Source organism: Haliaeetus leucocephalus, unplaced genomic scaffold (assembly GCF_000737465.1).
Source record: "Haliaeetus leucocephalus isolate CR32 unplaced genomic scaffold, Haliaeetus_leucocephalus-4.0 Scaffold120, whole genome shotgun sequence".
In the NCBI taxonomy this organism is placed as follows: Eukaryota; Metazoa; Chordata; class Aves; order Accipitriformes; family Accipitridae; genus Haliaeetus; species Haliaeetus leucocephalus.
Genome location: NW_010972556.1, coordinates 2,777,490 through 2,793,424, shown reverse-complemented (window position 1 = coordinate 2,793,424; position 15,935 = coordinate 2,777,490). Strand labels below are relative to the sequence as shown.

General features: G+C 43.8%; 1 protein-coding gene across 1 annotated transcript in view; it reads left to right on the top strand.

Annotated features, from left to right (window-relative positions):
* EGFLAM (EGF-like, fibronectin type III and laminin G domains) overlaps positions 1–14,265 on the top strand; it is a 57,809-nt gene extending 43,544 nt beyond the window's left edge. The window contains exons 18-23 of the mRNA XM_010585834.1: positions 3,834–4,014; positions 8,557–8,635; positions 9,506–9,649; positions 12,326–12,409; positions 13,489–13,592; positions 14,111–14,265. Of these exons, the coding sequence (XP_010584136.1) occupies positions 3,834–4,014; positions 8,557–8,635; positions 9,506–9,649; positions 12,326–12,409; positions 13,489–13,592; positions 14,111–14,265 (747 nt within the window). The remainder of the gene's footprint in view (positions 1–3,833; positions 4,015–8,556; positions 8,636–9,505; positions 9,650–12,325; positions 12,410–13,488; positions 13,593–14,110) is intronic.
* The last annotated feature ends 1,670 nt before the right edge of the window (positions 14,266–15,935 follow it).

Genomic DNA, 15,935 nt, shown 5'->3' with positions numbered 1-15,935 from the left:
TGTGCCCAGAGAAACTTGCTGGAGACATTTATTTCCATCTCATCCAGTGCACACTTTAGGTGGAAACCTGCCATTATACCACTGGCAATATTAAAAATAATCCAAGATTTTGTCTCAGGAACCCACCACAAAGTGCTTAAACACATATTTCACAATGAAAAGTCATTCTAAATTTAATAGCCAGTAAATATTACCACTGCCAATCTCCCTATTAATTTCAATACTGTACTAATAAGTGAGCAGAAGCCATATGGGATTGAATTCAGAATGATGCACAAAGCTAAGTCAAGAGTGCCCTTAGAGTGCCCTGTATCATCATATATAAATAAATTAACAGAAGAAATGCTCAAATACTTCAATGTATGCACACTGAGGCAGCTCAGTGTCTGATGTAACCAATACAGTAATGAGCGAAAAAGAATTGTAGAATCATAGAGTCACAGAATCATAGAATGGTTTGGGTTGGAAGGGAACTTAAAGATCATCTAGTTCCAACCCCCCTGCCATGAGCAGGGACACCTTCCACTATACCATGTTGCTCAAAGCCCCATCCAGCCTGGCCTTGAACACCTCCAGGGATGGGGCATCCACAGCTTCTCTGGGCAACCTGTTCCAGTGTCTCACTACTCTCACAGTGAAGGATTTCTTCTTTATATCTAACCTAAATCTACCCTCTCTCAGTTTAAAGCCATTACCCCTTGTCCTATCACTACATGCCCTTGTAAGAAGCTCCTCTCCAGCTTTTCTGCAGCCCCCCTTTAGGTACTGGAAGGCTGCTCTAAGGTCTCCCCAGAGCCTTCTCTTCTCCAGGCTGAACCACCCCAACTCTCTCAGCCTGTCTTCATTGGAGAGGTGCTCCATCCCTCTGATCATTTCTGTGGCCCTCCTGTGGACCCGCTCCAATAGGTCCATGTCTTTCCTGTGCTGAGGACCCCAGAGCTGAACGCAGTAATGCAGGTGGGGTCTCACCAGAGCAGAGCAGAGGGGCAGAATCACCTCCCTCGACCTGCTGGTCACGCTTTTTTTGATGCAGCCCAAGATATGGTTGGCTTTCTGGGCCATGAGCGCACATTGCTGGGTCATGCTGAGCTTCTTGTCAACCAACACCCCCCAAGTCCTTCTCCGCAGGGCTGCTCTCAATCCATTCTCTGCCCAGTCTGTATTGATACTGGGGATTGTCCCGGCCCTGGTGCAGGACTTTGCACTTGGCCTTGTTGAACTTCATGAGTTTCACAAATTAAAGTGGATCGCAGTCCAGCTAGCACATTCTTATACCACACAGTAGTTGCACACCTCACTGCCTTCCCCTTTTAAGATTTTATACAGGACATATGAATGGAGGAGATCTTTTTCATTGCTGGCAGACATTAGGGATGATGTTCCAGTCAGGTCAGCTGTGCATTAGTGCAGTTATCTTCTGGAGAATAAATCTGTAAGTTCATAGTAAGTCCTAAGAAGTAATCAAAAGAAAGTTCAAACTGAATTAACATTTGCTTTCCCTAGGCATACTTAAAATAATTTGGATAAAGCTGAAAGGCTGGCTCTCAGAGTTTTAAATGAGTGAATTATTGCATCAGATTTACTTAACAAATAAAAAACTCTAATAGTGCATCTCATAACAACTGATCAAGGGTAGAAAGGTAATTGTAATTCAGTGTAAATTGTTTCATCACTTGGTCCAATATTTTTCACTTTGTCAGCTGTCTAGCAGAAAACATGAAGTTTAAGAAAACTGGGGGAGTGTGTAATAGTGATGGGAATAGGTCAGTAACACAAACATTTTTGGAAAGCTGGGCTTGACTAAATACTGTGCATTTTGGAGTGCAACATAGGGAGCCTAGGAGCAATTAATACAGGTCATGCTTAAAAGGTGAGGGGTTTTACCCTAGAGTACAGAGACACTGATAAGGATTGGGAAATGCTGAGTGTGAGGCCTTACTTCTGTGATGCAGTTGGGAAGGTGGATTTGCCTTCCCAGAGGCCTGAACTGGATGTCAAGGAAGAGTATTGCCTGCCTTTTAGGCACTGGGAGACTATTAATTGACTGCTGTGTTTACACATAGAAGGATTTTGGAGAATTTTATAGAAATAAAGCTACAAACATCACCAAGTACTGGAAAACATGCTGTGTACTGAAAGACCTAAGATCCCAATCTATTTCATTTACTCATATAAGGTTAAGAAGTGACTTTATTGTGGTCTGCTAGTTCCTACATGAGGGTGAGATTTCTTTGAGTACCTGGCTCTGAAATGATGCAGAAAAAATCATGATGAGAAACAATGGCTGGAAGCTGAAGATAAGTTTAAGCCCAGAAATGAGAGACACACTTTTAAGAGTCGAGGCTCTGTTAACAACACAGCCAGAAGTTAGAAAGAAGCTGAAAAGGTAGTAGTCTTCACTGGTCCATCTTTACGACAGGACTGGATGTTTTTCTGCTGTTGGAATTTAGTGCTGTTCCAAAGAGAGTATATATGCTCGATGCAACCCCTTCTCCCAGTAGGACACCCTAAGGTGCATTGTCTGAGTTATGCAGGAGATATAACTATCACCATTCTCACTTCTGGCCTTAAAATCTATTTGTTTGTGAAAATGGACTTATTATTTTGATATAGCTGAGATCAGAAGCCATACCCACATGTAATCTCTCTGCCAAGATATCAGCTGAGACTATACAAACGTCAATTTATATTGGAGAACATACGTTGCTGACACATTGGAAAAATCCCAACATTTAACTCTTCAGTTTATATACAAACAGTTTTGTGAAGTCATTAATTATGTTATTAATCTGTCTTAACTTCAGCTTCTGTCCTGGTTTCATCTGGGATGTAGTTAGCTGTCTTCCTAGTAGCTGGTACAGTGCTATGTTTTGAGTGAGTGCAGTATGTGAAGAATGTTGATAACACTGATGTTTTCGGTTGTTGCTCAGTAGTGTTTAGACTACAGTCAAGGATTTTTCAGCTTCTCATGCCCAGCCAGGGCACCTGACCCAAAGTGGCCAACAGTGTATTCCATACCATGTGACGTCCCATCTAGTTTAGGAACTGGGAAGTGGGGGGCAGGGTTTTTCGCCGCTTGGGGACTGGCTGGGTGTCGGTCGGCGGGTGGTGAGCGATTGCCCTGTGCATCATTTGTACATTTCAATCCTTTTATTACTACTGTTGTCATTTTATTAGTGTTATCATTATCTTTATTAGTCTTTTCTTTTCTGTTCTATTAAATCGTTCTTATCTCAACCCAGGAGTTTTACTTCTTTTCCTGATTTTCTCCCCCATCCCACTGGATGGGGGGGAGTGAGTGAGCGGCTGCGTGGTGCTTAGTTGCTGGCTGGGGTTAAACCACGACAGCTTCTTTCAGGCAAGATGAGATACTAGAAAGCAACAGAAAATGTGAAAAACAAGTGGTTCTGCTTAGTATTTCTGTTGTCAACACTTGTCTCCTGGGGGAGTTTCTGATCTCAGAAACGCTTTTCCTGAGCAGTGCTCATCTAATTTTACCATCCTAGCTAACAGCTCAGCTACAAAGCATTGTGCCAGTGTTCAGACAGAAGACTGGTAAGTCCCCCACAGATTCACCCCATATGGGGGTTGCCTAATGCTGTGTCACAAAACACAGAAGAAATTAATCTCCAGGGAGTCAGGGTGAGCAACAGAATGAGTTGGACCTCTGTGACTGGAAAACACATGTTACAAGAAATAGGGGTTTGGCCACTTTTTGAGGGTTATGTTTCTCTGAAGTCTTTTAGAAAAGTCTTCTGACTAGCAGTACAATACTGGGAATTTGAAAGTTTTTAGCATGTGTTCCCTCCCCCCCTTTTTTTTTTAATACATAGATTATCTTGAATGACCGGACAATTGATGTGAAACAAGATTTCACTTTTGGAATCAACCTAGCGAATGCTGTCCACCCCTGCATGAGCTCACCATGTGCAAATGGAGGCACCTGTGTTCCCAAGAAGGACAGCTATGAATGTGACTGTCCCCTGGGCTTCGATGGGCAACATTGCCAAAAAGGTAACCATAGCTGCATTTCACTTCAGAGATCTGGAGTTGATCACAAAAATAAGGGAGATTTAACACCTACAACTGCTGTTGTACACATTCCTTGAAATAGAAACCCTGGAGGCCAGAGGTCCCTTTGCATTCGTGCACAGTCCATGTACCCAGGGAGGAATTCATTTTGTTATTTAGGAACATGGTAATTGTTATCCCAGCATAGAGCTATGATCCATAGATAGCAGCCTGATATCTGGTTGTTTGTGGTGGCCAACACTGAACACGTCATACACCTCCCTAATTATGCAGTGCTATACAAAGGGGGAATTCCTGCCAACGTCCTCCAGCCGGTGATTATGTTACATCCTGAAGCATGAACATTGATAACCCTTGTAATTTTATCCTTGCTAGGGCTCACAACAAAAGCTGTTCTCATACACAGAAAGGTCTAGTTCTTTTTTAGACACTGACTACTCTGATGGTAATTTCACCATCTGCACAGACCCTGCCTTGGTATGGCAATGGAGACCATCAAGGAGGAAAACCTGCCCAGATGCATACTGTTTATCTTTCCTCAGAGCCACTGTAATAGTTCAAACCTTGGATTCTGGAAAGTGTTCAGATTGCATGAAAAGTGTTTAAAAAAACGTGCTTCGAGTTATTCCACTAGATGGAGATGTTTCCCTTCTGTCAGGCTTGATCTTGAAAAATTCCTAAGGGAAGATTTTGTAATGTAACAGCAACTCAGTTCAAAAGAGCTGACTGACATTATTGTCTTCACCCACTCCTTCTTTCTCACAGGCACAAACTTCAAAGTTAAAAGTGGTGGTTTTGGTTAAATCGTGATGAATACATTGACCTTTTCTTCCAAAAAAGTCAATCTCTTAGAACAAAAAACATTTTATTAAGATACAATGCAAGAAACCCTTTCGCTTACGTTGTTGTGGTCTAACTAATAGCTGGAGCAACGTCATTTATCCCAGCTTCTCTGTGGGGAGGAGGGAGAATCGCAATTTTGGCTTTCTAGGTATGTGCAGGGTGCGAAGCTCTTGGCTTCAAGTTGGTATCTGCACCAGTACCCGGTTCTCCAGGGGAAGTCAAGGCAAGTGAATGCTTTGCAGCCTGCCCGGGCGTTCAGTGAGCTCCTGTGCATGGCTCGGGCCACAGGTCCTCACCGCTCGCCTGCTCTGCCCTGTGCTGAGCCCCGAGAGCAGTGTGCGGGCTGTCCGCCGCTGCATCCATCTCACAGCACCGGCAGTGCCGCCGCTCTCCTCTCTGTTGTAAACCTGAATGGGTGTCCAGGCTTTCAGAGACGGTCTGAAGTGCCTTGTGCCTTTCGCTTGGACTGGATCCTGGGTATGGCTGCCTACATGAATCTGACCTTAATTAGTTTTCTAAGAGTGTCCAAAATCATGAGTCACCTGTCTTCTGTTCCTGCTGCCTGTGGCTGCTGTTCAGGTGACTCTCAACTCCCCTACACTTATGCAGCCTCAGCTGCCATGGAAAATCCAAGGTTTTGCTGGTGGATGTGCAGAGAGCATGGAGGTCCCTACTGAACCTCAATCCATGACAGCCTTGATGAACCTGGAGCACATTTCTCAAAATAATCCTTACCTGTGTCTCTTTGGCAGGGTGTAGACACAGCTAAGGCAGGATGCATGTGTGTGTGTTCGCTTCTGTTTCAGAATGGAGTTTTAGTTAGTCTGCTCAGCAGGTACGTGAGATGCTGAAGGTGCAGTCTCCATCCGGCTTGTTGGTGGGCTGCTGTAACCCCGCACCCTGAAAAAACAAAGTGCTAGCGAGGGACTGTGCCTCATTCTCCAAAATCATACATGCCACTTATAAAGCTCAACTTAAATGATGCTGGTAAGAGGTATGTGAGATATTGATTCACATCATAATGGATCATTGGCCAAGGATTCAACAGAGTTTCTGCTGGCATTGCTGGGTTTTATATCTTCTGTCCAAGCCATGGGGAGTGTTAAAGGTATTTTTATACTTAATTGTAAGAGGGAGTGGAGCAGAGAACAGTTGCTTTCCCCTGGTTAGAGCAGATCCCTCGGTAAACCATGGTGATTCACTGGGATTCAAAAACAAGGAGTAGCAGAGGGGTTTAGTGCTGGTCCTACCTGTCTGCACCTTTGTGTGTTTTGAGTAGGCAAATGTAAATACTTGGGGCAAAAGAATAATAGAATAGTGTTACCTTCACAGATGGTTACATTTGCTTATGCAGATGGGAAGCAGGGATCATGCATTTGCAGAAATGTGGGCATGAAACAGGATGTAGGGAGATTTTTATGCTACAGAAAACTAAAATGAGAATGTTCTTGTTTTGTTTTGTGCTGACTCACTGCAGAATGTGGAAGTTACTGCCTAAACAGTAAGTACTGCAAATGATGCGAAAAATGCTCTGTCATTGTGCGTCTGTGTCAGCTCTAGCAAGCTGGATGCTGGATTTCCATTAAGACTGGCAAGCTTCTGTCAATAAGCCAAAATATTTTCTGGAGTTTTATAGTACATCCTTAAACCTCATCCTGTTGATATTTTAAACTGCATGCAGAGCACCTGCCAAGTGCAGAGCAGTGGCTGTAGAGCTGGTCCCGGTATTTGCAAAGCAACGGGGCCAGGCAGCTGGCTGACTGCTTTGTAGGGGTAGGTGCTACTTCAGCCTGTCCTGCAGTTCAGAGCTCACTCCTGCTTGTCATGAGAGCTTTGATGCCTTTCTGCCAAATCGTCATTAGCAGAGAGTGAAGGCGTTTAGTCCTAGATCTCCTTACTGGCCCTGTTCCCTTCCAGTTGCAAAGAGCCTCCATGCAGCAAGGGTACTGCTAAATTTTACTTGGTTTTCTGCAGTCAAATTCAGTGCAGCAAGTGAAGAGCATGCAGAAGAGCAAGCAGAGATAAATGCCCATCAAGCTCCATAGAGGAAACCAGAGTCCTAGAGCAAAGGCAAGGGCTGCTGCATGGCACGGGCACCTTCCCCTGCTGAAGGCAAGAGCAGTGGGGCTCTAGTGCTGGTGCGGGACATGACGGGGGAAGAAGGGCTCCTTTCACGCGCTGCTGCCATCTGCCATGGTCAGAGATTGTCCAGTGCAGAAAGTGTCAGACCTGGCGAGGAATGTCTGGCTGAGTGTAACGTCTTTTGCAATCTTCCAACGACGCTGGCAGGCTGCAGGCTGTGGACCGCCTGTGGTGGTTTCTTTAGACACATTAGGCAGCTTTCCTGATTTCACTATGGATGAAAACAGGCATTCGTCACTATCTAAAATTCTCAGTCTTGGCACTTAGAGCTAAATTTTGTATTGCTGTTGTTGGCTGCCAGACTACACCAATTGTTGTATATCTGTATTATAGTGAGCTCTTAAAGCCCAGCCAGCCTCTGCATTGCGTGAAGAAAGCAAGCATCCATGCCCTGAAAAGCTTGAAATTTATATAGATGGGATTAGCTGTGGGTTGAAGGGATTAGTTCTCAGGAAGAGAATAGGATGAAGGCAGCTATTTTAAGGAATTTATAAAACTGGCTTATATTAATGCAGCAGTCAGTTATGAGAGATCAGCAGCAAACTGTAGGATGTTAACTCAAAAGAAAATCTGTTCAGGCCAGTGCTTGTAGCCTACCAAAGGCCATGTATCAGGGATATTCAGTGATTTGTATCACACATCTGAGTTATTTTGCCAAATTCTCCAGGTCTGGTTGCAATGTGTGCTGCTGTCCCAGCAGCTATACACCACAGATGAACCAGAGGCTGTCCCTAGAGAAATGGGAGATGCTGTGTGTGGGACACTGGTGAGCTCCGAGCAAAACCCCCTCCGAGGCAGCACTGCAGCCTGTTGAATGCACGCGCCAAGAGGCTTTGCAGCCTCTGTCATAGAGCCTTTAGTGTAATCTCAGTTGCTTTCAACAGACCTAAACTGATTAGGGGCACCCTGTATGTCCTCCCTGGATATAGCCTTACCCCACACTGTACCCCAGAGGTGATCCCTGAGCGGGCAGCAGCCGCTCTGTGCAAAGCCACATACACAAAAGGAGAAAATGGGGAGCTCACCGATTGCCTGTACTGCCTCCCGTCCTTGCTTTGCAGGGATGAGAGGTCCCAGCACATGTTCTGCAGATGGTGCTCAGTTAAGAGCCGGAGAGGAGTTTCTTGGACAAGAACAAAGGGTGGTTAATGCATAAGCTTTCTCAGGAGGGTGGCTTGAACCACACAGAGAATCAAGGAATGTGGGAACAAGGATAAAAATAAAATTTGCAATATTTTCCCAATACTTCATATTTTCCTGTGCTAACACTTATGGTAGAGGAATACCTTAGGCCCATGACATGAAGGCTGTAAGTAGAGGGACTGTCAGCAGATTAAACCTCAACTACTGTCCCCACATTTAGGTATGAACTGGCAGTGCCTTTTTGCAAGCCAATGTGAGTTCAGCTCAGTTCTGTGCCACCAGCAGGTACCAGCCAATGCAGGAGTAAATCAATAAAACAGTCTTGTCTCTTTTTTTCCTTCCATTTCCATGTCAGCTAACTGACACTCATCTTCATTTTTTTAATTTATTTTTCAGCCATTACAGAAGCAATTGAAATCCCACAATTTATTGGTCGCAGTTACCTCACATATGATAATCCAGATATCCTGAAAAGGTAATGTATCTCCTGTAAAGATAAATATTCTGTTTGTTAACCATTATAATCCTAGGAGCCTCATGTGGGAGGATGCTGTATATTTAAGTGTTTTAAGCTGCATTTGCCATATTTCTAAATTTCAGGAAAAAAACATATTTTCTATGTATATGCCTATGGCTCGATTTGTTATAATATCTGAACATCTCACAACCCGCATAGAAATGGCAGGCACAAGTATGTCTGGCATGGAGAAGAACTGGTATGCACTTTCTGAGAGCTAAGAACAGATATACAGAGCCTGTATCCGTAAAGAGACTAAGGATTTTAACTCCTGCTTTAGCCTAAAATTTAGGTCCTCAGACTTCTTTTTGGCTGCTCTGTACCCTAGAAGATGCCCAAATTCCAGCAAATTGTGGGTTGTTTCAACAAATTCCTCCATCTGCCTGTATTTCAGCCACTGCCTAGAGAAGGCTTCCCAAATGTCCTCACCTGCAGCTTGGTACCTCTCACCTACCAGGAGTTTCTGATTTGCCCTTCTTATGCTTCTTCCACTGGCTTCTGAGGGCACCAAATCTACTGGACATTCTCAAAATCCGCTTGTTGGCCTGGATTTTACACTATGCTTGGGGAGGAAAAGGATTTTCTCTTATTTGTGTAGAATAACTTAATACCTATTGTGTTTGGGATTCTGGAGGGACAAGTTCAATTCCCCCATGCTGGAAATGGGGATGTGAACCAGAATCCCTCACACATCAGCATGTAGGCGAGTTGCAAGACAGTAACCTGCAAGACCAGCAGAGAAGAAATACTGCTTCATCTTTTATGGCTTTTTGAAAGAAGGCTATCCCAGTTCAATATTTTACTATTATTTTCCTCTACATTAAACAGGGTATCAGGATCAAGAACGAACGTATTCATGAGGTTTAAAACCACAATGAAGGAAGGTCTTTTGATGTGGAGGGGAGACAGTCCCATGCGACCTAACAGTGATTTCATTTCCCTAGGCCTTCAAGAAGGAGCATTAATATTCAGGTAAACTCTCTCTCCCTTATTTGTGTTGCATGCAGTACACTCAGGGCTCGAAGGACCTGCCATAACACATCCAGTGTGCTTGTCCTTTGGTATAGTGTGAGGCAATTACATCCTCAAGGTTTTGTTCAGTGACAGGTCCTGTTGTCTGGGAAAGGATATGAGTTGAAGAGGTAAAGAGCTGCAAGCATTGCATCATTCCTGCTCCCTTCCAATTTTTAAAACATCTGTTTTTTAATGTGATTTTCTAAAAGTCACCTTATGAGGGTACAAGTACTGTCAGTAAATCCCCCCATGCCTCTTGAAGCACAGTTAAGCAGAGCAGGTATAGGATTTGCAGAGAGAGCAGGGGTCTAGGAAAAACTCTGCTGACACCCGTGCTCACTGCAGGCTCCCTCTTCACCAGAGAGTGCACATGGGAGCAGGGCTCCCACCTTCTCAAACAGCCAAATATCCAACCCTGTGATACAAACCCAGCTGGCATCAGGCTTTGTTACTGCCACCATCCACAGAACCACTTACTTAAGGAACAAATAATATTACTTTCAAAAAGCTGAAATTGGGGAGTGCTGGGAAATGTTGGGCTGAACTCGTGTTCTCTCTCCAGAATCACTTTCTCCCTTGCAGACACTTAGGCAGATTCCATGCAACTTTTTGCATGATGCTTTTTTGGGACTCCTGCCTTTTGAAAACCCTATCTTTCCTCATGATCGCCTTTTAGGTTGTGTAAGACAAATATTGAAACAGCAAACTACAAGTGCCTTCAGTATTATGGATTCTTGTGAGACACTGTTATTTAAATGACAAGCATTTTGTTAATCATTTTAGCTAATTTGAAGTTATCTTTTACTTGATTTACCTGGTTGTTTGTTTGCTACCATGGACTCATGGTAGCATAGACAAGTTGCACATTTCTATTGAAATTAATTTTTTGTAAGCTTTTTTTCATGTGATTTTCTGTGGTTAACTTTGCAAAAACTCTTAGTTTCCTTATTGTTTTATAAACAAGGAACTGACTCTGCAGAAATGGTGCATTTTTTAAATGTCTTTGGGACAACATGTCTCTCCAAGATGCGTGGCACTAATTGGCCACTCTATTCTATCTGTTTTCTAGGTACAGTAGATTTTTGTTAGGGTTGTTGCTATCCCCTAGAGAGGAAGATACACAAAGGTTTTAGACCAAACAAGCTGAATTTTATTGAAATATCCGTACCTTCCACATGCATTTGGGAAGGTGAAAAGTTAAGATCCCAAATGAAAACTCTCATAAACAATCACTGCATACTGAAAGTGAATACCAAAGATGATGGTGAAAGGACAAATTCAGAAAAAAAAATATCATCTTCTTTCAGAAAGAGTGATCCTCATGCTACCTTTCCACCATTTGAGAGGTGAGGTCAGGAGAATATCAGGGCTGTGAGCTGGTCAGAAGTATTTTTCTGCAGCCCAAAATTAGATATCTTTGTTCTGGTCCAGTTTGAAATTCAAAACATACCTTTTCTTTCCCATTTTCTATGGCCTAGCAGAGTAGGTTCCCTGTACAGTGTAACTGCTGCTGTAAATTCTTTCTGTTGCTCCTTGCTTCTGTAGAAGGTTATATCACTGTTGCAGGGGATCTCCACTCATTAGGGTTATGAATCTCATTTTTGTAACCAAAGGTCTAAGACAGATACAAACCTGAACACCCAAATCCTTCTATAGCTCTTGACCTAGACTGGTATCTGCATCTTGGGTAAAAGGAGATGCTTGTTTGAGACTCACTTAAACTTCTGGGGAGGAGTCAAATTTAGGACAACCATTTTGCTCTGGGCTGCTCATGAGTTAATGTGCTGTTCTCAAGTACCTAACCCTTGCCATGAACTTAATGCCAGGTTCAGCCTTTTTTGAAGAGATGATGATGTTGGCTTTGATCTCTCTAGCTTGGTACAGGCTGAAGGCCAGCAGTGGCTGGCTCAGGCTAATTCATCCTGCTTATTTAGTCAGCTGAGTACCCAAAAGCTCACTGTGTTGTAGCATCTACTTCCCCTTTGTGAAAGTTGGCCCAAATTTCTGGGACCCAGAAATTAAGATGCCTGAAGTGTAAAGATGATGGGGACATTATGTCTGCTGAGTAATTTTAGTAGCAGCAAACACAAAGAAATAATCAGAGCTGCAACTGAAACAGGGAACTTCATTATTATCTCTGCATTTATTTATTAGGCTTCATCCTTTCTAACATCACAGGTCTCAACCGTCCTTATAATTCAGATGATTCGTAGATTGGTTATAGGTCGCATGCTTATTTGCTTATGTAATAATTTATTTATTAACCGTGTTTGAAACCTCCCACAGCTCTCTCGCATTAGGCCAAAAGTTTGTAGGTCACTGACTTTCATAACCTCCTGTTTTGGGGAGGAACTGCCATGCAGAGGCCCCCTTCTTGCTCCCATGGGATGGCAGTGATGGCACTCACTCTGACCTGGGGAGGAGGGAGTTTTGCCTGTTGCTCCATAAGCCTGACTTTGCAAAATAAGTGCATTGCTGCTGGGCTTCCAAAGGACTCCACTGGTCCCCCAGAATCCATAAGGGGAGTTCTGGAGGATGAGCAGGTGGGGCACAGAGTAAGGACATCTGAGCAATTTGGCAGGCAGCCAGTCATTGCAAGGGAGGCAGTAACATTTTAATTTTTTTTAATTGTAGCTACAATTTGGGCAGTGGCATTGCTTCCATCACGGTGAATGGCTCTTTCAGCGACGGCCGGTGGCACAGAGTCAAGGCTGTTCGGTAAGTGGCCACGCTTCATCTGGGAGGTGTTTTGAAGCCGCCCTGCCATTAGCGGTGCTGGCTGGCATGTCTAGATGCTGGTTGGGTGTGAATCACTGCAGCTCCACACTCTCACATCGCTTAGGAGTCGAACTGTTAGCAACTTGGCTGTTTCAGGACAATGTACACAAAGATTATTGTATTAGAGGTGACAGTGTCAACTCAGCACAGCTCAAGGCAGGCTGCCAAAGTCACGCAGGGCTATTCTGGGGCTGTGACAGGCATTCTATTAAACCCATACCATTTGGGTTGAGAGTATTTTTCTTTAATGTCTGCATTTTGAAATTCCCTAGTGAGCATTTTGTGGTCTGGCACAAGCAATGGAGCACGGACAGTGTATGCCTACTTTTTCTATTTGGAGAAGGTGCAGACATCTTGCAGTGTATATATAACTCATATTTATAACTCATTACCTCATGGGAGGCAAGTGTGCCCAGCAGGGAAAGCACACATCCCTCTCTTCATGAGAAGTTGGTTCCCTAGAAATCGCAGGCTGACATTAGCACAGCTTGTTACCAAATTCAGTGAGAATAGGAGCTCATCAAGTGGCTCTTCTGTCAATGCGGTTATTGACCATATATAAAATGGAAATGGCCTAAAAGCTTTAGTAAGAAACAAAACTGCTTATAAGTATGTTTTACCTTAGCTTGCCTATTTCTTTGCTTTTGTTGAAGCTTCTGCTGTTTACTTTTTATATTACATCTGATTTTTAACAACACATCAGAACCTCTTCATCCTCCTCTCTCCCCCAACTATGCAATTTACTTCTTACCCAGTTTTTTCTCCTCCGCAAATGTCCCACACATGCTTTGCAGGTCTCTGACATCTTAGTCCCTGAAAAAAAACCCCACCATGAAAGGTCCAGATTGCCGTAGCACACTGCTGTCTGTGGGGCTTCCCAACATCAGTCCCTAGCCTTCGCCACGAACCCCGCCAAGCACTGAGTCACCCTGGTCTCCCGGCAAGGGGGAGATGCTGCTGCTCCTCCTCCTGCCTGGTTGTAGGCTGGATACATGAGAGCGGTTTGTTTTTCATTTCAGGGATGGACAGTCTGGCAAAGTAACTGTGGACGATTACGGTGCCAGGACCGGTAAATCCCCTGGGAAGATGAGGCAGTTAAACATCAATGGAGATCTCTATGTAGGTGAGTGCTCACCATTCACTTTCAGGACCTGGATGCATTTTTGTGTTGTGGGGTCAGCTGTAAGGCAGGGCATCTCTGGTCCATCTCTGGCCATCCATCTCTGGTCCTCCACAGCCTGGTTTTTGTGGTAAGGCCTCTCTGGGTGGGATGGGGCGGACTGCTATGAGAAAGGACCAGCACCGTGGGGTGCACTGTGGTACCCCCAGCAGGTACACAGAGAAACAGTGAGAAGCAGCTGCAAACCCTGCACCTTAGTGGGAATGTGGGCACAAGCTTATTCAGCTCTTACTGATGCTACAATTTTTGCAATAAATAATTAGCATCCTAGTTTATTATCTCCTGCTTAGCCCTTCTGTATTTTCAAGTGCCTAAAAGGCACATTTAAAAAAACCTGTAAATTAAAATTCACTTCTGAGGTGTGCTAGGAAAGCTAATGGTGTTTGTTGGGCATGCAGTCTGCCAATCAGGAGCAGACACCCGTGTCGGTGAAGAGTTTCTCATCGCTGCCTTTCCCCCAGGTGGCATGAAGGAAATAGCCCTGCACACGAACAGGCAGTACATGCGGGGCCTGGTGGGCTGCATCTCCCACCTCACCCTTTCAACTGATTACCACATCTCACTGGTGGAGGATGCCGCCAATGGGAAGAACATCAACACGTGTGGGACCAAGTGACAAGAGAGGAATCCATCATGTGCTTGCGTGTGCGGCTGAGCACGAGCTGGCTGCCACAGCCCTCTATGGCCAGCCCGTGTCCACCATCTGGGAAGGTGACAGAGCCAAAGGGAAACTTGGAAAAAAAAAAAAAAGAGCATTTTTCCCTCTCCTTTGCTGACCAAACCAAACCAAGTATTTTGTGTAGGAACTGTCCCCTTTACCCATTAAGTGCTTAGTGAACACTAAAGATTGTGCATCAGTACAAACAGCAAAGAAATGTGTGGTGTTATGAGTAGCTCAATGACTGTGTTGTGGTGCTTAGGTTATCTTTTGTAATATCAGGGAAAGCAGTCTTGAAACACCTGTATTCATCCCACCCTGCAGTGGTACAATGACTGTGCTGTTCAGCAAATACACCATCAGGCAGTGTATCTATGCATTCAAATGTATGTCCCGGAACAAGCAGTTCTCCTTACAACTTCCTGATCTAGCTAAATTATGTTTCATCCTGTGTAAATAACAGCTACAGTGACTGGTTTCAAAATACTGTTGTTTGTTGAGAAGGAAAGTTCTAAAAGTCTACTTTTTTATTACAAGTAACAAAATCAATGAACCAATTTTGTAGAAGTAATTTTATACTTGTATATTTTTTATAGCAGAAGCAGACCTGCTTATATGGTATAACTTTTAACATTTAGGTGTACTATACAACTAGCTCTTTGCACACTTTCCTAAAAATAGCAAACTGACCTGTGGTTTAAATTTGTTATATGAGAGGCTTAATGTCTGTACTATACAGTTTCGGTGGAGATATTTGTGAGTTATGACCAGTTTTAAATCTGACTCTTTTTGTTTTGTAAATTTTGACAGTTTAAAATTGTACATTATGAACCTTTCCTGGCTTAAACAGATTAAAAGATTAGGAAAAAAAAAGAACGAATGCTTGCTACTGTGGTATTATAAATCACTTACTTTTTTTTTCTGAAAAATGAAAAAAGGGATATGCAAGAGACCTTGGTGGGTCACAGTCCTCTTAAAATAAAATGTTTTCTAGGCACTGGACCAACACTTATGCAACCTTGATTGCCAAACCGTAATTTAAGTAGGCAAACAGAGTGTTGTCGAGACACTAAGGAAATGGTCCAGAATTTCATAGTTTGGAGATTTTTCTTCCTTAACTCTTTGTTCGAAGTGCATCAGTGAGCCATCAAGGGAGAGATCCACTGTGCAATGGGGTGCCCCACAGTTTGCCATGTGCCAACAGTATGAGAAGCACAAACCTCCTCAGCGGTGCAGACTCACCTGAATGCTGATGGCTTAAAAGGACCTGATGTGGTAAAAGCAGTGCAGGTTTCTGCTGCATTTTTACTATGCCCAGGGTGCTCCTGGCTCCCTGGGAGCTAAAACACATTCCTGAGACTTGTCCCAGCTACAGCTGAACGTGAGCAGCTGCAGGATTGAGTGGAAAAAATAATAGCTGGTACTAGATAATGGCACATGCAAATAACTTCCAAGGAGACCCCAGCTCCTCTTGTGCACCGTGAAAGGGACACTCTGATCACTTAGGTGAGAGATCTTGTGCTCCTTGTCGATGTGGCAGCAGTAATCAAAAACAAATACAGCCACTTGTTAGAAATAGAAAGAAACAGAAAAAACCACGGTGGTGCCAGCATGTAATGTGCACCTGT